Raw genomic sequence first — 20,601 nt, 5'->3', positions numbered from 1 at the left:
CACTGTTACAAAGTAGTTTTTGAGGAGATATTTAAATCTCAGTAGTTATTCTTTAGTTAATAATGAACTATTCTAATCAGTAGTTCACTATTACCTACAGTGTAAATAACTAGTACTCCTTGGTAGTTAATAATAGTTACTTAAGTGTTATACAGTGCTATTTGTTCCCTGGTTACTTCTTGAATAGTTAGCTGTTAAATATTTTAAATTATTAAATTAAATTGAAATCTTAATTAAATGTAAAGTATTACAGAGTGTATAAGTCATAAAAGTTAAAAGATACATTTATTTATTTTGGGATATATGCTATATTAGGCACAATAGACTTCATTTCTTTATAACTGCCTTTGTGGTGGAAGCTAAAAGTGGCTGAAAAAAGCAACTCATTCTCTTTTATTTGACTTGATTGACTTTGGCTAATTTGACATTTGGAACATTTTTAACGCTAATACTTAATAATTACTTTTTAAAAATGGGTGAGTTTAATTAATATCAACTTAATTTGCTTTTCTAACATGTACAAGAGCAAGTTCTACATTATCTCTTTGGTGTAATAGAGAGAGCATGTTTCTGAATACTGTAATGTATGTTTCACACTGTATATGTTACAAACATATTTGTAATCTTTGAACAGAGAGACCAAAAGCTACAGTGAAAGTCCAGCCAGCTGATCATGTGTTCATCAGAGAGAAAGTCACTCTGACATGTGAAATAGAAAGTGGAGATGACTGGAATTATGAATGGTATAAGAATAATAATCTTCTCAGAGATGCTCAAAGGAAGAAATATGAAATCTCTAATGTTGATCAGTCTCATGCAGGTGTTTATACCTGTAAGGGAACACAGTCAACAGACCGAATATACACACACACCAGTGAAGCTGTTACACTGACTGTATCAGGTGAGTGTGGCGACTTTCTCACTTCATTTCTATTATTGAAGTGTTTAAAGTGTAGAGGTGTATTACAACCATAAAACATCATCCTGCATTACATATCAGAAAATTTCTCTTTAAATAATACAGAATCTCAGGAGTCTTAATGAGTTCATGTACAGTACTGTGCAAAAATCAGAGACCACCCTCCATGTATTTCTTTTCCAGTCAAAACAGCCATAAAGCAGACCTACAAGCAGTGTGCAAAATACCCCCTGGTATTCGGGGGTCCCATGTTGGCTAACTGCTAACTCATAGCAGCACTGATGCTAGCTTCAGTGGCAAAAAAAAATGTTTAGTTAAATTTCATTTAGTTAATTTTCCAATTTTCAAATATGCAATATTTTTCTGAGATTTATCAGGCATAGTTACAGTTGCTAGGCCATGAAGGACCAACTGGGTGAACCAGTTTGCCACAGTGCCACCCTGAGGCACAGCAGTGTTGCATCTATAGTTAGTTAAGAAGAACAAAGACAGAGACCCACCAATTTAAAATATAAAATGTTAACCACCTGAGTTAAAATCCTTGTTGACAGTGAGCTGCATCATCAGAAGTAAGATAAAAAAAACGTTTCTATGCTTGCCACAGCAGTGTGCTATAGCTAGACCGACTGACATGTGTGTAAGAAATCTTTCTACTGTTTTGTCTCAAAAAATGTGCTCATAGTGGAGACATGCCAACACTGTGGTTACTATGCTGCCATTATGGTGCTGTGTATGCCCTGTTTATCATGCTGTGACAAAAAAACAGTCTCAGTGAGTTCATGTAGCTCATCTCATAAACACTGGCAGCATCAGCTGATGACAGCTGTTGGCTTTTATGTGAAAGTTTTGTTAGAGTTTGTCCACAGCCAGAAAGTGGAAGATCCAAAACAGCAGTAGTGAATGTTTTTAAATACTGTCTGGCATGTTGAGAGAGAGTGGGTAACAGTGTAAAATACTGTTTTGTGGTTTATAGCTAACTATTTAGGAACTTAGCAGGGACACATTTTCATATTTTATTTCTGACACGCTGTATTTATCGCCTAAATTGCCTCTAGGTGTGAGTGTGTGTGTGAATGTATATGTCTGCTTGTCTGCCCTGCGATGGACTGGTGACCTGTCCAGGGTGTTTTCTGCCTTCTGCCCGATGACCACTGGGATAGGCTCCAGCTCCCCCCACGACCCAGGATAAGCGCTTTAGAAAATGTGTGTGTGTGTGTGTGTGTGTATTTATCGGTATGTTATTATGAATGAATCAGGCTCATGGCAGACCCGTGGGCCGCTACTGTGAGACCCCTGGTGTAGATAAAGGACTGTTTTATTCAGACTCCAGAACTACAACAACATTAATGTAGAGACACAGTTAGCTGACATGCTAACTAGCTAAGTAGGTACGGTGCTCTTTTACAATGTTTGTTTTACTGTATTGTAGAAGAACAAACACGTTAGTGCTTTATTAAACCTAAAGCTGCTGCTTATGTTCAGTTAGAGTGCATGTCAGCTAGTTAATGTAGCTCATGTGAACAAAACTAATGAGCACTGAAACTTTGTGTCTTAGATATAAATAAAAAAGATGTGTAATTAATATAAAAGTAGAACATACTGTGGTCAGTCTCAGCTCTCAGGCCTTTCTCCTTCAGAAATAATGATTTTTTACAGTGCATCAGAAAATCGTTCAGCAGGAGCCTTTTAAAACTCAGCTATTGAGCAATTACTGTTAAATTGATCAGTAGTTTGTGAGTAGTTATTCTAAAACACACTGTTACAAAGTAGTTTTTGAGGAGATATTTAAATCTCAGTAGTTATTCTTTAGTTAATAATGAACTATTCTAATCAGTAGTTCACTATTACCTACAGTGTAAATAACTAGTACTCCTTGGTAGTTAATAATAGTTACTTAAGTGTTATACAGTGCTATTTGTTCCCTGGTTACTTCTTGAATAGTTAGCTGTTAAATATTTTAAATTATTAAATTAAATTGAAATCTTAATTAAATGTAAAGTATTACAGAGTGTATAAGTCATAAAAGTTAAAAGATACATTTATTTATTTTGGGATATATGCTATATTAGGCACAATAGACTTCATTTCTTTATAACTGCCTTTGTGGTGGAAGCTAGAAGTGGCTGACAAAAGCAACTCATTCTCTTTTATTTGACTTGATTGACTTTGGCTAATTTGACATTTGGAACATTTTTTAACGCTAATACTTAATAATTACTTTTTAAAAATGGGTGAGTTTAATTAATATCAACTTAATTTGCTTTTCTAACATGTACAAGAGCAAGTTCTACATTATCTCTTTGGTGTAATAGAGAGAGCATGTTTCTGAATACTGTCATGTATGTTTGACACTGTATATGTTACAAACATATTTGTTATCTTTGAACAGAGAGACCAAAAGCTACAGTGAAAGTCCAGCCAGCTGATCATGTGTTCATCAGAGAGAGAGTCACTCTGACATGTGAAATAGAAAGTGGAGATTACTGGAATTATGAATGGTATAAGAATAATAATCTTCTCAGAGATGCTCAAAGGAAGAAATATGAAACCTCTAATGTTGATGAGTCTCATGCAGGTGTTTATACCTGTAAGGGAACACAGTCAACAGGCCAAATATACACACACACCAGTGAAGCTGTTACACTGACTGTATCAGGTGAGTGTGGCATCTTTCTCACTTTATTTCTATCATTAAAGCTGCATTAGAGCCCGACTGATTTGGCGATATTATCAGCTGATATGAGTTGCAGATAAATCAGCATTGCCAGTAAATGGCAATTAAAAAAGAAATGGAGAGGCAGAAGACAAATCCTTCAGCCATGTTATGAGTGTTGTTGTTGAGCAGTTTGTCCATCAGAGGGCGCTCTGCAACTTCCCTGTTGGCAACACACGAGTTTGTAATGCCACAAATCACAACAATTAGCTGACCCAAGTTGAGCTGATTAACTTCATGCCCTGAAGTATTTTATCAGCATTCATAGTTCAAGTTGATATTTTTCACATGAATACTTAAATAATAATAAAATATCCCCATCACTTCTCCTCTTAGCCTAAATAAGCCTGGCATTGTTCATGTCTGCCATGCCTGTTTGTGAAAGCTGGTCCTGTCAGGTTAACATCACAATTAGTCTACGTGTAACATTACAGTAGTTGAGTGGTGAGTAGTTCAGGCTGAGCTGTTGATTTATTTATGAAACAGTGAGGCAGTTCTAGCGAGTAAACAAACAGGTGCCTTCTTTTCTCCCTGACTCATCACTTCTAAAAATTCTCTGGTAACATCACTTACAGCAGCTTATAACACTGTTTATCACTGGAAAACAACTAACATTAATGACTGGATAAACTACAGTGTTTAACTTATTCTGCCTAAATGATGAAGCTGAAATCAGTTTCAAGTTCGAATTTTCCCGTTCCACCTTAAATGGTGTAGCAGTGACATTTTGGCTTCTGTCTGCCATTTAAGTTCTGCACCATTTAAGGTGGAACAGGAAAATTTAACAAGAAGCTGGCGAATAGGAAACCAACTTTAGCCTCGCGTCTAAATGAAGGAAATATCAGTAAATGATGTGTTGGTGGTGTTTGTAGTTACAGTGGGTTCACTGGAAATTATTACACCAGTGGGGACACGTAAATAAATTCAAGCTGATCAACTAATGTTAGTATATAACTGGTAGCCAAACAAACTTATGTACATTAGTTTCTCTTTCAATTGTGTAGTGTGTGCTTTAGTGGTACTCTTTGTTTAGAGCACAGAGTGCACTGATATGTGGTGAGACTTTATGCACTATACTACGCATATTTATTTGTGTTAATAACACAAAAACTCTGTTGGGGAGTGAAATCCCAAAGTTGCAAGTTTATTTTTAAACTGCATTGTGTTATCTTTGTGAGGACTCTTAAATAACTACACATAAATGTTAGAGAAAATCTTTGTTAGGTATTTCTGAGAAAAAAATTAAAATATCAGCTGATCAGATGCATCATTTAAATCCTCAAATACAGAAATGGGCGTCGGTCTCAAAAATCCTAAATCAGTCGTGCTGTAAGCTGCACTACATACGTTTTTTTTGTAGAAACTAAAAGAATTAGCTGAAGATTAAACACACTGTAAAATATGCTGTGCGTGCGCTGCTGCAGGTCACCCTGCAAAGCCTGAAATAATTTCAAAGTTAGATAGGTTGGGTCGGATTTTTCACTGGGTTTTTGGTCAATTTCAAATGTCTTTACATATTAACTTTACACACACACAGGCTCAAAAGAAGGTCTGGCTTGATGTTTAGGTCTCAAATGCAAAATCAACATTATACTGATGAAGATATGATGACAATAATAGATAATTTGCTTACATTCTCAGAAGACACGTCCTTCAGAAGCACAACAGTTGTTGCAAAATATTCTTCCACAAGCAATTACATGTTTCCGTCAGAGAGGAGCAAAGCTTTATCAGTTAAAATGCAGAGGTGCATTACTACTATGAAAAATAGTCCTACTGTATATACTTAAGAATAAGCAGAGTCAGCAAATTTCTCTTAGAAGTCTCAATGAGTTCATGTAGCTCATCTCTAACACTGCCAACATCAGCTGATGATAATATCTAGTTGGGCTTTGATTGAAACATTTGTGAAAGTTTGTCCACAGCCAGAAAGTGGAAGATGCTGAAGAGCAGTAATGACAGACCTAAATAATATTGAGGAAATGTTTTTGAATGATGTTCAGAGAGAGTGTATAAGTTTTAAAAGTATTTATCATCTTTGAACAGAGAGACCAAAAGCTACAGTGAAAGTCCAGCCAGCTGATCATGTGTTCATCAGAGAGAGAGTCACTCTGACATGTGAAATAGAAAGTGGAGATTACTGGAATTATGAATGGTATAAGAATAATAATCTTCTCAGAGATGCTCAAAGGAAGAAATATGAAACCTCTAATGTTGATGAGTCTCATGCAGGTGTTTATACCTGTAAGGGAACACAGTCAACAGGCCGAATATACACACACACCAGTGAAGCTGTTACACTGACTGTATCAGGTGAGTGTGGCATCTTTCTCACTTTATTTCTATTATTGAAGTGTTTAAAGTGTAGAGGTGTATTACAACCATAAAACATCATCCTGCATTACATATCAGATAATTTCTCTTTAAAAAATACAGAATCTCAGGAGTCTTAATGAGTTCATGTACAGTACTGTGCAAAATTCAGAGACCACCCTCCATGTATTTCTTTTCCAGTCAAAACAGCCATAAAGCAGACCTACAAGCAGTGTGCAAAATACCCCCTGGTATTCGGGGGTCCCATGTTGGCTAACTGCTAACTCATAGCAGCACTGATGCTAGCTTCAGTGGCAAAAAAAAATGTTTAGTTAAATTTCATTTAGTTAATTTTCCAATTTTCAAATATGCAATATTTTTCTGAGATTTATCAGGCATAGTTACAGTTGCTAGGCCATGAAGGACCAACTGGGTGAACCAGTTTGCCACAGTGCCACCCTGAGGCACAGCAGTGTTGCATCTATAGTTAGTTAAGAAGAACAAAGACAGAGACCCACCAATTTAAAATATAAAATGTTAACCACCTGAGTTAAAATCCTTGTTGGCAGTGAGCTGCATCATCAGAAGTAAGATAAAAAAACATTTCTATGCTTGCCACAGCAGTGTGCTATAGCTAGACTGACTGACGTGTGTGTAAGAAATCTTTCTACTGTTTTGTCTCAAAAAATGTGCTCATAGTGGAGACATGCCAACACTGTGGTGACTATGCTGCCATTATGGTGCTGCATAGTCTGTGTTTAGCATGCTGTGACATAAAAAAAATCACTGACCACCCAAAAAATGTAGGCAGGCAGAGGTTCACCAAACATTTGTGCCCAAGGCCCCCTGATGATGAATTTGATGATCTGGGCCAGGCTGCAAGGAATACATACAATTTTTACACGACTCTCCTTCAAATACATATGCATGAGAAAGAGAAACGTGTGCTGTGTTTTCCATGAGCACACCACAAAAACTCTGTATTTAGGCTTGTGTGCCAGTTTCATACACAGCATCCATATTGAGTCTCACACAAAAGAGTCTCAGTGAGTTCATGTAGCTCGTCTCATAAACACTGGCAGCATCAGCTGATGACAGCTGTTGGCTTTTATGTAAAAAGTTTGTTAGAGTTTGTCCACAGCCAGAAAGTGGAAGATCCAACACAGCAGTAATGAATGTTTTTAAATACTGTCTGGCACATTCAGAGAGAGTGGGTAACAGTGAAAAACACTGTTTTGTAGTGAATAGCTAACTATTCAGGAACTAAGCAGGGACACATTATTATATTTTATTTCTGACACTCTGTATTTATCGCCTAAATTGCCTCTAGGTGTGAGTGTGTGTGTGAATGTATATGTCTGCTTGTCTGCCCTGCGATGGACTGGCGACCTGTCCAGGGTGTTTCCTGCCTTCCGCCTGATGACCGCAGGGATAGGCTCCAGCTCTCCCCACAACCCAGAAGGATAAGCGGCTTAGAAAATGTGTGTGTATGTGTGTGTGTGTATTTATCGGTATGTTATTATGAATGAATCAGGCTCATGACAGACCCATGGGCCGCTACTGTGAGACCCCTGGTGTAGATAAAGGACTGTTTTATTCAGACTCCAGAACTACAACAACATTAATATAGAGACACAGTTAGCTGACATGCTAACTAGCTAAGTAGGTACGGTGCTCTTTTACAATGTTCATTTTACTGTATTGTAGAAGAACAAACACGTTAGTGCTTTATTAAACCTAAAGCTGCTGCTTATGTTCAGTCTGAGTGCATGTCAGCTAGTTAATGTAGCTCATGTGAACAAAACTAATGAGCACTGAAACTTTGTGTCTTAGATATAAATCAGAAAGATGTGTAATTAATGTAAAAGTAGAACATACTGTGGTCAGTCTCAGCTCTCAGGCCTTTCTCCTTCAGAAATAATGATTTTTTACAGTGCATCAGAAAATCGTTCAGCAGGAGCTTTTTAAAACTCAGCTATTGAGCAATTACTGTTAAATTGATCAGTAGTTTGTGAGTAGTTATTCTAAAACACACTGTTACAAAGTAGTTTTTGAGGAGATATTTAAATCTCAGTAGTTATTCTTTAGTTAATAATGAACTATTCTAATCAGTAGTTCACTATTACCTACAGTGTAAATAACTAGTACTCCTTGGTAGTTAATAATAGTTACTTAAGTGTTATACAGTGCTATTTGTTCCCTGCTTACTTCTTGAACAGTTTTGAACAGCTATTAAATACATTAAGTTATTAAATTAAATTGAATTCTTAATTAAATTTAAAGTGTTACAGAGTGTATAAGTCATAAAAGTTAAAAGATATATTTATTTTGTTTGAACAGAGAGACCAAGACCTACAGTGAAAGTCCAGCCAGCTGATCATGTGTTCATCAGAGAGAGAGTCACTCTGACATGTGAAATAGAAAGTGGAGATGACTGGAATTATGAATGGTATAAGAATAATAATCTTCTCAGAGATGCTCAAAGGAAGAAATATGAAATCTCTAATGTTGATCAGTCTCATGCAGGTGTTTATACCTGTAAGGGAACACAGTCAACAGGCCGAATATACACACACACCAGTGAAGCTGTAACACTGACTGTATCGGGTGAGTGTGGCATCTTTCTCACTTTATTTCTATCATTAAAGCTGCACAGTGTAAAGTTTTTATTGAAGTAGCAGAAAAAAGCAGTAAAATATGGTGTTTGTGTGCTGCTGTGAGTCACCCCCTGAAACTATTTCTAAGTCTGAGGGGTCAGGTAGGATTTTGCCTTTTTTTTTGGCCCTGTCAAACAACTTTCCTTATTAATGTCTTATGGTTCAAAAAAGGTCCAGTTTGATGTTTACGTCTCAAATGCAAAAGTAACAGCATACTGATGAAGACATGATGACAATAACAGATCAATCATTTACATCCTTGGAAGAAACGTCCTTCACCAGGTTTTGACAAGATTTTTTTTCAATGAGAATACAGTCATCAAATTCCTCCACTCAGAGGAGCTAAAGCACAACTGAAGTTACAAAATATTCTTCCACCAATTTTGTGCAATTATACGTTTCAACCAGAGAGGTCTCCAAATCCCCAAAGCTTTTATAGTGTAGCTTTAACAGTTAAACATGCAGAGGTGCATTACTGCTATGCAAATATCCTCCAACTGTGTAAAATTAAGAAGTAACAGAGGGAAATCAGCAATTTTCTCATTAAAATTTATCCAATATCTTATCTGTAAACTTATAGAGAGTGAATGTTTTTGAATACTGTCATGCATGTTCAGAGAGAGTGTATAAGTTTTGAAAGTATTTATCTTCATTGAATAGAGAGACCAAAAGCTACAGTGAAAGTCCAGCCAGCTGATCATGTGTTCATCAGAGAGAGAGTCACTCTGACATGTGAAATAGAAAGTGGAGATGACTGGAATTATGAATGGTATAAGAATAATAATCTTCTCCGAGATGCTCAAAGGAAGGAATATGAAATCTCTAATGTTGATCAGTCTCATGCAGGTGTTTATACCTGTAAGGGAACACAGTCAACAGGCCGAATATACACACACACCAGTGAAGCTGTTACACTGACTGTATCAGGTGAGTGTGGTGACTTTCTCACTTTATGTCTATCATCAAGGGTGTAAAGTTTAGAGCTGCACTACTACTGTAAAAAGATCATCCTGTACTAAACATATCAGCAAATCTCTCTTTATAAATACACCACGTCTGAACCCTCAATGAGTTCATGTATAGTACTGTGCAAGAGTCAGAGATCACCCTTCATTATTTCATTTCATGTGAAAACAGATTTCAAGTAGGCCTACAAGTTATTAATGTTTCTGCATCTCCAAATTACCAAAGTTCAGTCTTGTGTCCACATGTACAAACAAGTATTTTTTCCTCTGCTTGTCCATAAAATCTCGTCCACACCATCATGAGAATTCTAGAATGACTCGCCAATACTCATATGATCATGACAGCCCAGTAGAGGCTGATAACACCTCATAAGATCTAATGTTCTGTACTTCAAGAAGAACATTGTAAAAATCTGCACTGTGCAAAATATAGACCACACCACGAAGCTAAAGCAGAGATTTTCTAACAAAGTGACAATCATGTTACAAACACATTGAAATACATTTAAAAATATAATTATTATAATAATACACTGTAAAATATGTGTCGTCAGATAAACCTAAAAAAATTCTTCATATAGTAACAAGTAAATTAACTAGTATCATTTAACCTAAAGAAATACTTTAAATGAAAGTTTTTTTTGAATCAGTGTAATTTTTTGACTTGAATAAAAGTGATTCAATCGCTTGTTACTGCAAGTCATTTTTTTAGGTTGATCTGATGAGCTATTTTTACAGTATAATAATAATAATAATAATAATAATAATAATAATAATGATAATCATCATCAAACTCATCACCATAATGATGAACTGACTGACATTCAGTTTTACAAATGAAACACTTCATGCTTGGACCTGTAGATGCTTCACTGAATGAACCCACCGTGTCAGTTTGTCAGCATTAAATATCTTCATTTAAAGTTAAATATTTTCACTTGTGTTGTTTTGGTACCCAGTTAAAATGTCATCTTAGCCCAGTTTAATATTAGCAATAAAAAACAATTAAACTAAAAAGTATTTAAGAAGCAGTTTAGAAGCTGAAATGCAAAAAAATAAATCAGTATTAATAATTATCTAATTATTTGGAGTACAGCTGTGAAATTTGACAAAAAAGTGTTTTTCTTGGCATGAGCTGCCCTCAGTGAGCTGACATGGCTGAACCCTCAGGCTTCATGTCATATTTAATTCCTAGAAGTCCATGTCAGGGATACAATATCCAGGACTGGGATCTGGGTTCATGATCTGGATTTGAAGGTCTCTGGTCTAGACTGTATCTGCTCTTACAAAGACATCTGTTTAGACTGTGAGGCAAATTTACACCTGCTTTTAAAAGGTGGAGAAAAGTCCACTCAAACCTGGCCACTGTGAGCTGCTCAAACTTTAGTAAATATATCTGAGATCTTCACCCTCAAATGCATTTGCATGATGGAGAGACGCACATCCTGTGTTTTTACATACGGGCAGCCCAGAAAGTGTTTGTTTGATCTCGTTCACCAATTTAGTGCTGACATGCGTAAATTGCATCCAAATTACTTCTGAATTCAGTGTAAAAGGCTCAGAATATTCAGCCCACAGTATCTTAGAACTCATGTAGCTCATGTAGCTCATCTCATTAACACTGACAACATCAGCTGATGGAAACAGTTGGGTTTTGTTTGAAATGTTTGTTGGAGTTGTCCACAGCCAGAAAGTGGAAGATGCAGAAGAGCAATAATGATCAACTGAAAAACACACCTACAATAAAATTCTCTCTGTAAACAAATAGAAAGTGAATGTTGTGGAAGACTGTCATGCATATTCAGAGAGAGTGAATAAGCTTTAAAAGTGTTTATCATCTTTGAACAGAGAGAACAAAAGCTACAGTGAAAGTCCAGCCAGCTGATCATGTGTTCATCAGAGAGAGAGTCACTCTGACATGTGAAATAGAAAGTGGAGATTCCTGGAATTATGAATGGTATAAGAATAATAATCTTCTCAGAGATGCTCAAAGGAAGAAATATGAAATCTCTAATGTTGATCAGTCTCATGCAGGTGTTTATACCTGTAAGGGAACACAGTCAACAGGCCGAATATACACACACACCAGTGAAGCTGTTACACTGACTGTATCAGGTGAGTGTGGCGTCTTTCTCACTATATTTCTATCACTGAGTTTAAGGTGCATTACTACTATAAAACATCAACCTGTACTAAACATATCAGCAAACTTCTCTTCAAATACTCAGTATCTCTGAAGCCTCAATGCGTTCTTGTACAGCACTTGTAGACCACCCTTCATTGTCTCATTTCCAGTTTACAGCAATAAAGTAGAACTACAAGTTAGTCATTTTTCTGCATTAAGAGCCAAAAAAATTAAACATAGAAAAGTACACTAAAACCTCAACAACTTAACATTATGTCAAAATGTTTTTTATTTTTTTTATTTAGTGCTCACGCACGCTTTGCCTTTACCACAGCTTCCATTCTTTTCAAGAGTTCTCTAAAGTTCTGTCTTAGGCCTCATCAACACATATCAGGATATTTTGGAATTCAAAAATAATCCTCCTCCACACCAACAGCGTTTTAAAAAATCTATCAGTACATGAGAACACAAGAATGACTCAAAAACTCTCCCATGAGCATGTCAGCCCAGTACAGGGTGATTACACTTCATTACGGTCCTGTAACTGAAGAAGATCACTGTAAACATGCACACTGTGCAAAATAGAGCACAATGTGATTTTTTAACAAAGCAACAGCAACATGTTACAAACACAGCAGACACGTCAGACCTCTGTCAGTTTCAATTTTACAGATTCAAAATGCAATGATTATGCTACTGTCTCTGAAATGTCCACACATTCCTGAGTTTTCTAGCTTTTCACTTGACAATTATAGATCATTCTGAAAATCATGTATAAGAGATCTTCTCATGGTCTGCACTAATTAACCAATTGCAAAAGTCTCATCTTCCTTTGTTATTGTTTCTACATCTATCAAACTTTCAGCTCAGGCTGCCTTGTAACAGACTAAAAGGTTCAGTAGTACAAAGTAAAATTTAGAATCACACTAAGAGAAGCTCTGAATACATTTAGGAGCTGCCCTTTCAGATGAGCTAAAGCTAACAGTAAAGCTAGTCAGAGTACTGTTAGATATTAAAGAGAACTCAGCTCTTTCAGCAAACTTTAATAAAACAGTACAAAGAATGGCCTGTTTGAGTGCATTAATATTTATCTTTCTTCATCAACAGTAAAAGTCAGACCTACAATCACCTCAAACCATGAAGGAGCTGTACTGACAGGAAACACAGTGACTCTGTACTGTAAACTCCCTCAGTCTGCTGGATGGACGTTTTACTGGTCCAAACACACACAGAACTCTGAGAAGGAGACCATCACCAACGTCTACACCATCAGCTCAGTTAGTCTCTCTGATGGAGGTCAGTACTGGTGCAGAGCTGGCAGAGGAAACCCAGTCTACTACACACACTACAGTGCTGCACTCTGGGTAAACGTTACTGGTGAGTAAGAGAAAGAGTGATATTTCACGGTACAGTGCTGAATGTTAACAGCATACATAGGAACAAACAATTTATTTTATGATTACATGCACTTAAAGGCATCATAAATCTGAGGGTCCTTTTAAGTACTGGGGAGAGCCGAACACAACCTAACACATTTTGTTTTTTGTGAAATAATTTTCAAGATATTTAAGTTTAATAATCTTGTTTTTATGCAAGCAACATATACACCTCTGCTACAAATGAACACTTTGTTTCTAACTCCTACCATTCATGTAAAATTCCACCCAAAAAGACAGGAAGTGCAATATTACAATTTCCCCCTTGGGAGAGGTTAATTGTGACAGATGGCTTGTTGTAATACTGTCTAAAAAGTCTGATGGATCAGTACAAACAAAGTTAATTCAATATTATTAAGTTGTAAGAAACAAATATATTTTCCAACCATAAAGGATTATATATTATTTTTATATAAGACAAATATATTTCTATAAGCTCACTTCATAGATACACACACACACACACACACACATCAAATTATATATGAAACCTGACATGAGACTCTGTGTCCTCACTCTGGCCCAGCCTCTGCCTGGCAGATGGCACTTGACCACGCCCCCCCTGCCACATACCTATTTAAAACTACAATGCTAACATCTGAAAGATACTAATAAAGTAAAACAAAATCTGAAAACAGAGAAGTTTTCTCTTTTTCATTTTAAAATATGTGTAATAATGTGGAACAATGAGACAAAATTTACTTCATTTTTCTTTATTTACCAACAGCGGCTTAGCTGTAACACAGATCAAGCAAAGGTACTGAAGTCAAGCAATGCTGTGTCCTCTCTTTTAGTCAAACTGGAAGATCCTAAACACATTATTCAAACACACAGATAATAGATCAGTGCAGTTTCATGGTGACAAATATTTTATTTTCTCACTTAATTCTATTAAATTCAGTATGAATTTTAATTGAAAGCTTAAAGAACTCTCCCTCACTTTCTTCTTGATCACTTACCTCTATCAAATCTGCTGCTTCAGTCCTTTCAGTCTCCTTCAGCTTCTTTCTCTCCATCTCCTCACCTGTGTTTAGTAATATGTCATTTTGGATTAATTTAAATTTACAGGAACTCAAGGAAATAATAAGAGATCAAAGAATGTGTGTTTTTTTTTTTTTTAATTGGTAAAGCTCTTCTTATCTGACTGGCTTTCAATGGCGATGCCACCTTTTAATTTGCATCAACTGTTTGAGGATTTGAGGATGTAAATTTGCATAATGATCAACACTATATGACATTTTCACTGACGATAACTTACTGTAAACAACAATATATGGCAAATACTGATATCACTGTTTGCAAATACTGAAGAGAAATAAAAAACAATGAATCAAAAGAGCTGAGAATAACATTATTTCTATCTCTGTCACTCGTCCCTTTCACACTCTCACTATGAAGTATCTTCAAATAGTTTACTTGTCAGCTTGCTAGCTGACGTTAGTGTTAGCCTAGCCCCTTTTCTTTGCATCACGTAAACCCAGTTAACTAGCTAACAAATAACAGACAGCCAGCTATACTGACCATAATTTACCACAAATCCATACTGTAGGTGAGCATCTTCACTCTGTAACTCCTTTCACTCTGTATATTATTGATTTTGAATAAGGTCTAATGTTTAATGTGAGCTTTTAGGCAAAATCCTGTCTTCAGCTTCAGTGGTTGCTCACTGATGTTACTTAGCAGAGTGAACAGAACCAGAGACCCTCCCCTAGATCTGATATAATTGGCTTACAACTTACAAAGTCTGACATGATTGGCTTACAACTTACAATGTCTGATATAATTGGCTTTCAACCTAAGAGGTCTGATGTGATTGGCCAAGCGGGGATTCCATTTTTCACATTATGTCAGTAAATCTCTGGTAGTTCAGCATAGGCAGCACTGCATTAGAGCAGCAGCGCCTCCTCAGGTCACACCCTGCTATCACAGTATGGTGTGAATATGGAGGTGAGATGACACAGTTGTATAATGAAAAATGTGTAAGAGTAAACTATAGTTGATTCTGAACTAATAATGTACATACATTTGAAAAGGAGGGACAAAATAACTTTTGGGGGGGCTAAAGCTCAAATAAAACTGCCTACTGATGTTTTTGACCCTCAGAAAAATATTTGATTGGTAAGAAATCACTTGTACAGCAAGAAAACAACTCCAAACACCCTGGTGAGAAAATGAACAGTTGCTTATCAAACAAAAATGCTGCTAGTGTTCTTACAAAAATTGACTGAACACCACAGACCTCAACATCACTGACTCTGTTTAGAATTATTTGGATTGTGAGGAGCAGAAAATTAAACTTTGTAAGTCTGGAAGTGTTTTCTTCTGTTAAAAAATTGTTTTCTTTTTTTCTTTTTGTTTTTTTTTGTTTTGTTTTTTTTTGTTTTTTTCCTGATGCTGAAAAATGAATAACATATTAAATAAATGAAAGATGGTCTGCAGAGTACGGTGCAAGATGAATAATTTAATCTTAGATCTTCGGCTCTCATTTTAATAACAGTGTTGGGAACTGTGATTTTCTTACAGACAGTATTAAAGCTGTGATGTCCATAAAGCCTGATAAACAGGTGTTTAAAGAAGAGACGGTCACTCTGAGATGTGACACACAGGCAGGAGGAGACATTGAGTGGACTTACAGCTGGTATAAAGATGACCATTTGTCCCCAAACAGAAGAACACAGGAGTTCACAATCAGCTCTGTTACAGAGTCTAACGGTGGTAAATACACCTGCAGAGGAGAAAGAAACCATGACTCTCAGAGCTCAGAGATCAGTGATGCTGTTACACTGACTGTGTCTGGTGAGTCTGTGGATTTGTTTTAATATTCTCATTAATTATACTGTATGTAATGATCTTATCACTGTGTATAAACTTGATTTAGTCTATTATATTCTCCATGTTCTCTCTGTCAGATGTAGCTCAGGCAGTATTGAGTGTGTCTCCACAGAGCTGGCTGACTGAAGGAGACTCAGTGACTCTAAGCTGTGAGGTTACAGGCTCCTCTACAGGCTGGACATTCAGCTGGTACAGAGCTGTTCTCTACAGACAAGGCTTACAACAAATAAGAGACGTTCATGGCAATGTTCTGTATCATGTAGAGCTCCTGTCAGACAGCAGAAGAGAAGCTGGAGGCTCCTACACTCTCAGTCCTGCTGCTCTAAATCACACAGGAGTTTATGTGTGCAGAGAAGAGAGAGGAGAACCAGCCTATCAGACACAGTACAGCACTGCACAGACACTATGGATCACTGGTGAGGAAATACAGAGATTAATTAGTTTGTTTATATATATGTCATATTCATCAAAACCATTCTTTTAGTGAACAGTATGTTTGTTTAGCATTAGTATGATCAACATGCTACATGTGTATCTTGTGTGCATGTTCAGGTTCATCTCCTCCAGCCTCTCTGATCATCAGTCCCAGCAGAACTCAACACTTTAGTGCTGGCTCTCTCTCACTGAGCTGTGAGGGACAGAATGACTCTACTGGATGGAGAGTGAGACGATACACACACAGTGGGGAGGTGTCAGATTGTTCATCAGTTACAGGATCTACATGCAACATCAGCTCCCTCTACACATCCCTCACTGGAGTTTACTGGTGTCAGTCTGAATCTGGAGGAGGAAGTGATCCTCACAACATCACAGTGCACAGTCAGTCTCTGTTACTCTCTAACAGTGATGCTGAAACATAGATAGAAAAGCTGAAAATTAAATTATTCTGTTCATTTAGATTATATTCTAGTAAAAAAGATCTATGAAAAACTGCACCGTTTGCATAAAGGCTTATTTGCATGATTAAATACTTCTTCTCTAGATAGTTATTCATCTTCATCTGTTGTTTGCATTTTGGTGAATTATAGTTTAAACTGTATATATTTCTTTAAATGGAAATCTTTTTCTTATATAAGCTACTGAAAGTTTTGCTCACTGCTGAGTAATTTACCACAGCTAGACTTAAGATCAGAAATTTAGAAATGTATCAAAAGCACCCATTCAGAATTTCTGTGATATGATAGAGCCCAGATAGTAAAAACAAACAATCAAATAAATAAACAAACAAAAAAATTAAAGATCAAAAATCTAAATTTAAATAGAAAAGATTCATCATTAATATCTTAATCATTGTTACACAACAAAACTATTATAATGAGAACATGGATTCATTTCCAATCAACTAAACACAATGTTACTGGTAAATTTTAAACAGCTGTGATTCATAGACATCACTATCCAGGCAGGAAGTCTGTATTTATTCCCTCTTCACCACACTGTCTCTAATATTTACTAATGATTTATAAATACTGATGGAGCTCTCCGCGTTAAGATCATTACTGTATTCTCCACACTTTCTGTTTTCTCTCTCCTACAGATGGTGATGTGATTCTGGACAGTCCTGTCCATCCTGTGTCTGAGGGAGATTCTCTGACTCTCCGCTGTTTATTTCGCTCCACAAAGCCCTCAAACCTCACAGCTGATTTCTATAAAGATGGATCACTGCTCCAGACCCAGACTACAGGAGAGATGATCATCCGTACTGTCTCAAAGTCAGATGAAGGTCTCTACCACTGTAAACACTCAGAGAAAGGAGAGTCACCAAAGAGCTGGCTCTCAGTCAGAGGTCTGCGGTTTTCAACAGAAAATATCTAATCGTTATAATTTATATTTTAATAAGAATGCTCTCATCAGCCATTTCTATTCTGCATTACAGTGATTTTATTGTGTGTGTCTCAGGTTTGTCCAGTTCAGGAGCTCCAGTCTCAGTGCTCAGTCTGCTCAGTAGTTTAATGGCAGTGTCTCCATATTTGCTGGTGTCCATTGTGCTAGGGGTCAAATGTTACAGAGCTCAAGGTAAGAACTCAGTCTTTTTGTGTGTTTCCGCAAAGAGTCAGTAGTGTTTTTTACTACTGTATAAAATCTGATGAAAGACTAATATGAAATGTTGATCATTGTGTTTTTCACAGCTGAAGCTGATGAGGAGAACAGAACATAAGCAGTGATGGAAGCTGGAGCGTCTTGCTGAGTGAATATCAGGATTTTACATTATACGTATATATTTTAATGTGCTTTAACACCCAATTAGAGGTTGCTCAATCTGATACGTCATATCAGATCAGGCTTTAAATAACATCTCAACATCCAACTGTTCATTTATGCTGTGTGTCAGTAAGTGCAGAACAGTCTGACAGAACAGATCCACTTCTGAGAGGAAAAGGAGCCAAAATCCCCCTGAAGCAGCTCACTGAGCTGAGTGGATACATTACCTGTGTTGCACTGTATGTGACAGTGTTTATCTGTAGTGTCTCTGTCTAACTAATACATGAATAAATATTCAGTGGACAGCATGGAGAGCAATGCAGTTTCTTGCACTCTGAGTTGAGCTGATGATGCCTGGCATTAATCTATGGTATATTGAGCTGAACCAGCTATGAATTATTTCTTTATTTTTTAACACTTTTCTTTATATTAACAATAACTGTTTTATCTAAAGGCCTTTTGTGATGTCACTTATTATAAACCACAATCACTGTGGCTTAAAATGATGAAGGCTCTGAACAGAAATGAAAAGAGAATGAAATTCCAACGTAATGAACGAGTACTGGAGTATTCAGATTATTCAGGCCAGAACTATGATACATATTCATCTTATACACTTTATAGCTACATTTTTTGTCACTTTTTTAATGAATTGTTTCCTCATTATTCTTTGTTTCCTTGATATTCTTGCTTAAGAATCTTCACACATAAGGTCTTTTAAAACTGTACTGAATTTTTTTTATCAAAAATGTATGTATCACAAGCATAAACAAAGATATATTAAAAATTAAATGAATAATATTTGTACTTCATTGCAAAGCTGTTGTTGGCAGTTACATCATTAGCAGTTGTTGGCAATTATAGAACTGTGGTTATATTTCATCACATTCCTCTTGGCAAACCATCTTCAATTCCTCAAGGTTATGAGGGTCCCTCTGATGGACTCAAAATCTTTAAATTTGTTCAAGTCAGGAGACTGGACAGGCCATGCACACCTTTCTTTTCTTCTTCACTGGCTGTTTGGGGTCGTTGTGTTGTTAAAACGTCCATCTTCTCTTCAGATTTAGTTTCTTGGCTGATGAGATTATCTTCTCTAATATGTAGCTGTACATCGCCCCATCATGTTTCCTCTGATGAAGTGCCTCTATAATGATGTTCCCACCTCCATACTTCCCTGCAGGTGTGGTGTTCTTGGGATCATATATGCAACCCCTCTTTCTCTAAAAATGAAGAGCTAAATTATTATCAAAGAGCTCTATTATTGTTGTGTCTGACCAGAGTACATTGTTCAAAAGAGTCCTGATTTATCTTGTCCTTGTGTGCAAATTTTAGATGTGCATCTCTGTGCTTCTTTTTTAGCAGAGGAGTTTTGCACAGGGTGTAAGAACAGAGATGACTGCAGTGCAGTTTTTCACAATGTTTTTAGGATGACTTTAAAACCCCTCCTGAAAACCATTTTGAGTGACTGCCAGCTTCTTTCTTACTTTTCTTCTTACTTATTATTAGTCTGAGAGGTCATTGTGAAATTTCGTGTGGTGCACCTGTCCGGGGACCATTCTTCCATCATACAAGTCTTCAGCAGCTCAACTGGCTGATTATCGTATTTTGTGCTTCATAAGCGCCATAAGATTTCAGTAGGACAGGTCTGGATGGCAGGCAGGCCAGTCTAGCACCTGCATGCTCTGATTACACAGCCATAAACATGGACGTTCCTGATAAAAATGTTGCCTAATAGGCAGCAAAAGTTTCTCCAAAGTTCTTCACAGATGTGCAAGTTACCCTTGGGCACTAATACACTCCCATACAAACAAACCCTGGCTTTTGAACTTTACACTGAGCGAGCTGTGACAGGTGTTTTCACAGATCTGGGGAGCTTCTGGTAAGTTGTGTTCTATTACAGAGAGACAATTTATGCAAACAATTGCAGTTCTTTGAGAGGTGGTTTATGTTAATGTGGTAACAGAAAGATGAACTGCAGTGCTGGAAGCTTGAAGTCTCTAATTGGTGGCGAAGGTGTGAACACCTTCATTACAAACAAACAAAATCATGTGTAATTTGTCCACATTAGTGAGGAGTTTCAGATTCAGTTATTCTAATTTCATAGAATTTAAATAGACTCATATGGTTCATGATCTGCGCATGCACAGAGAACCACTTAGTGTAGACGTTACCATGACAATGAGCATGAGCGTTGTGTTCTGAGACACATAAGCTGGACGTCCGCCCCACCGCCGTCTTTTAAAGATCAGAGCTGGTCTCCTCCGCAGACCAGTTTCTGCTCCGCCATGTTGAACATTATAAACTTTCACTATGGAAAACATTCATGTAAAAATGAATTATGACTGTTTTTTGCTCAATGAAACTGCACAAAAGCTCTAAGTGGAGCTCAGAGAGCACAAACGCTCTAAGTGGAGCTCAAAATACAGACAAATGTAGACT

At 36.8% G+C, this 20,601-nt stretch overlaps 1 protein-coding gene across 1 annotated transcript; it reads left to right on the top strand.

Annotated features, from left to right (window-relative positions):
* Window positions 1–701: 701 nt before the first annotated feature.
* LOC118802029 (sialoadhesin-like) lies at window positions 702–18,203 on the top strand. The gene is made up of 12 exons (XM_036562478.1): window positions 702–743; window positions 3,495–3,575; window positions 5,679–5,945; window positions 9,263–9,529; window positions 11,416–11,495; window positions 12,886–13,069; window positions 15,652–15,924; window positions 16,038–16,376; window positions 16,513–16,779; window positions 17,498–17,746; window positions 17,860–17,976; window positions 18,090–18,203. Exons 1-12 carry the CDS (start codon window positions 725–727, stop codon window positions 18,116–18,118), a joined length of 2,172 nt encoding a protein of 723 aa, XP_036418371.1. The 5' UTR covers window positions 702–724; the 3' UTR covers window positions 18,119–18,203.
* Window positions 18,204–20,601: the final 2,398 nt, after the last annotated feature.

This window comes from Colossoma macropomum, unplaced genomic scaffold, assembly GCF_904425465.1.
Source record: "Colossoma macropomum unplaced genomic scaffold, Colossoma_macropomum, whole genome shotgun sequence".
NCBI classification, from domain to species: Eukaryota; Metazoa; Chordata; class Actinopteri; order Characiformes; family Serrasalmidae; genus Colossoma; species Colossoma macropomum.
The sequence above is the reverse complement of the archived record's forward strand: the minus strand, read 5'-3'. Positions and strand labels throughout refer to the sequence as shown.